The sequence below is a fragment of the Myotis davidii genome, unplaced genomic scaffold (genome assembly GCF_000327345.1).
Source record: "Myotis davidii unplaced genomic scaffold, ASM32734v1 scaffold480, whole genome shotgun sequence".
Classification (NCBI taxonomy): Eukaryota; Metazoa; Chordata; class Mammalia; order Chiroptera; family Vespertilionidae; genus Myotis; species Myotis davidii.
In genome coordinates this window covers 534,935-537,642 of record NW_006292360.1, presented here as the reverse complement: position 1 = coordinate 537,642, position 2,708 = coordinate 534,935, and the positions used below count along the sequence as shown (strand labels likewise).

At 66.4% G+C, this 2,708-nt stretch overlaps 1 protein-coding gene across 1 annotated transcript in view; it reads right to left on the bottom strand.

Annotated features, from left to right (window-relative positions):
• Nucleotides 1-2,708, bottom strand: part of XRCC3 (X-ray repair complementing defective repair in Chinese hamster cells 3) — a 7,461-nt gene extending 4,753 nt beyond the window's left edge. Inside the window, exons 1-3 of the mRNA XM_006765889.2 lie at nucleotides 2,678-2,708; nucleotides 459-521; nucleotides 100-334 (exon numbers count right to left, since the gene is read on the bottom strand). Coding sequence (XP_006765952.1) covers nucleotides 100-154 — 55 coding nt within the window. The 5' untranslated portion in view covers nucleotides 155-334; nucleotides 459-521; nucleotides 2,678-2,708. The remainder of the gene's footprint in view (nucleotides 1-99; nucleotides 335-458; nucleotides 522-2,677) is intronic.

Here is a 2,708-nt window from a genome sequence, read left to right as displayed (position 1 = left end):
GGGGCGGTGGGAGGGACTCAGGCCGTGGTGCCTGCTTCACAGAAAGTCCGCAGACGTGTCCGCAGTGCGTACACTGTCCACGCACGTCAGGAAACCTACCTTTCTTCGCTGCGGCGATAATTCTGGGATTCAGGTCCAACTGATCCAAATCCATTTCTTCAGGGCGCTGACCACAAAGACGAACGATTTCCCAGGGACGCGGATTCTAGGCGCTGGCGTCCGTCAGACGGTCCAGCGGCCCTTCGCGACAGGTCAGCCAGCCCCCGGGTTGGAGACAGCACTCGGCGGGGACCCCACAGGGCAAGGCTACGGCAACACCTGTCGGGGCCGCCATCTGGTAACGGAAACCCTGGCACGGAAGAAACCCCCGATTTCCTGTCACCAGGGCACCCGCTGTCCTGGCCCCGCCCCACCTCCCCATCGAGGACCACGCGCAGACCCACGCGCACTGGGCTCACTCAAGTGACGTGTCTTTCGTATCCTCCGCCTTAATTTCCCTTGAACGTGTTTCCATGGGGAACCTGCAGAGAGCGGGAAAGTGTTTGGGATCTTGCAGGACGCTCGGGGCTGGTGGGTGCGGAGCTTGCGTGACCACCAGGCTGTCTCAGCGGAGACCGGGGCGGCTGTGCCCCGGCCGGGCCTCCCGGGCCTGAGCACTAGCCGCACGGGGATAGGAGCCCAGCCCACTGGCGGCCACTCAGCCAGGGTCATCCTCAAGCCACTGTCTCCTCACGGCCCCCCAAAGCAGCGGGTGCGGGACACCAGGCCTGCAGCACTGGGCCAGGGCCAGCGTCGCTGTCCACCAGGAGGCCCGTGTCTGGCTGAGGGGACGGCCAGTCTAGGGTGCCACGCCCACTGGGACATGGGCTGTTCTCCACACTCGCACATCCGGTCAGGGAGACACAGGTCTGGTGCTGGGGCGGGTCCTCATGCCCAGGACGGGCTGGGCTCCAGCTGGCACCGGGCTCCGGGCCCCAGGGGTTCAGGCCAGTAGGCGGGTCCCACATTCTGCCTGGCTCAGGGGGCAGGGGTGGGCTGTCTGGGCAGGGCTGGCAGTAAACACACAAAGGTGCCGCCTCTTCCTGGCGCCCTGCAGGTTGGAGCGGAGAGTGGCTCCCCCGCTGGAGGGCGGTCACCGCATGCAGGGCCTGTGCCAGCTGCGATGGGGATTCTGAGGAGCCTGAAGCTGGTGCGGTTAGATTTCTCAGGGCCGCAAAGGATGTGCGGTGCCCTCACCTGGCTGGGCAGGGAGACCATCTTCAGAATCCTGGAGCCCGGGGACAAGGACAGGCGGGAAGGGTGACCACCCCAAGCACCGCCTCCAGGGCCAAGAGCACCTGGACACAACACCGTTTGCTTTCAACTTTCACCTCCGGAGACCGTGCCGGCTCTTCCCCGGCCTCGGGGACGCCCCTGGGCAGCCCTGGGCGGAGGGCACAGCGACAGGCCAGGCTGGGGGCTGCGCCGCAGGGAGAGTGGCCGGTGAGGGAGGCTCCGGCTGAGAGCACCTGGGGCCTGTGCGGACAGAGCCAGGGAAGCTGGTAGAGGCTGCGCCTCCAGGAGGGGCCTGAATACAAAACTCGGATTCCAAACAGGCCCCCGGAGACTGTGCCCACTGACAGGCACCTACAGTACCAGACACTGGACAGCCAGCCCCGGGCCCAGGATCTGCACAGGAGCGCCCCCAGGCGGGACAGACGGGCAGCTTCCCGGGGCACCTGAGTTCAGCCACTTAGGGGACCAGTTAACAGACCCGCACTGAGCGGGCATGAAGGAGCTACAGGGAAAGCAACGCGTAGCTGAGGATCAAACAGGAGGCATTCAGGAAACCGGTTCCGCCTGGAGCTTCCCTTGGGGAGTCCTGTGTCTTCGGGGCTCTCAGGGCGCAGGCCTGGGTCCCGCACCAACACCCCACACCGGCTGGAGAGCTCAGAGCTGCAGAGGGGACTCCTGCCTCGGGCAGCAGGACTCTGGTTTCAAGGGCCTGAACTTGACTTGTGATACAGAACTAAAGGAAGGATCGTCAAGACCTTCCAACACTAGCATCGCAGTAACTGGTCTGTTGCTCCAGGGACTGTTCTAAGCCCCTGACGCGAAGGACCCCCACGCACACCTGCAGCAGCGCTGCTGCCCACTCCCTGCTGCCGACCAGAGAGCAGACGCGCGGTGGCGAAGTGACGAGCTGGGGCCACACAGCCAGCAAGTGGCTGCCCTGGGGCTGGGCTCCAGGCTGCGTGCCCTCAGCCCTGGGCCAGTATTAGCCGGACCCCAGCCCACATGGCCTCCTGCTAACCCAGCGGGCACTGACCTCTGCCCGCTCTGCAAACCTAGGCACCCCGAGGCCGACCTGCTTAGGGGCCCAGCCCCGTCGGGGCAGCCCACTCGAGGCTGGTCATCGTTCCCAGCCCCCCACCCCCCAGCGAGGGCTCTCAGGGTCCGCGGTGGCCACCCCTCCCCCACGCTGGGGCCCCTGGGCCTCCTCCTTCTTGAGCACTGCCCCATTCTCCCGTGACCCCCGACCCGGGCGTCCACAGGGCCCTCCTGATGGCCCCGCCTCCCCACCGCGCACCTGTTCTCCCCACTGCGCACCCCCTCGCGGTGGCTGTCCACCCACCACCCTTGACCCCACGCCGTCTCTACCTCTAAAGCACCCCCACTTCACGCGGTCCGGGCTCACCTCTCACCCCACGAGTCCTGGACAGGGGCTG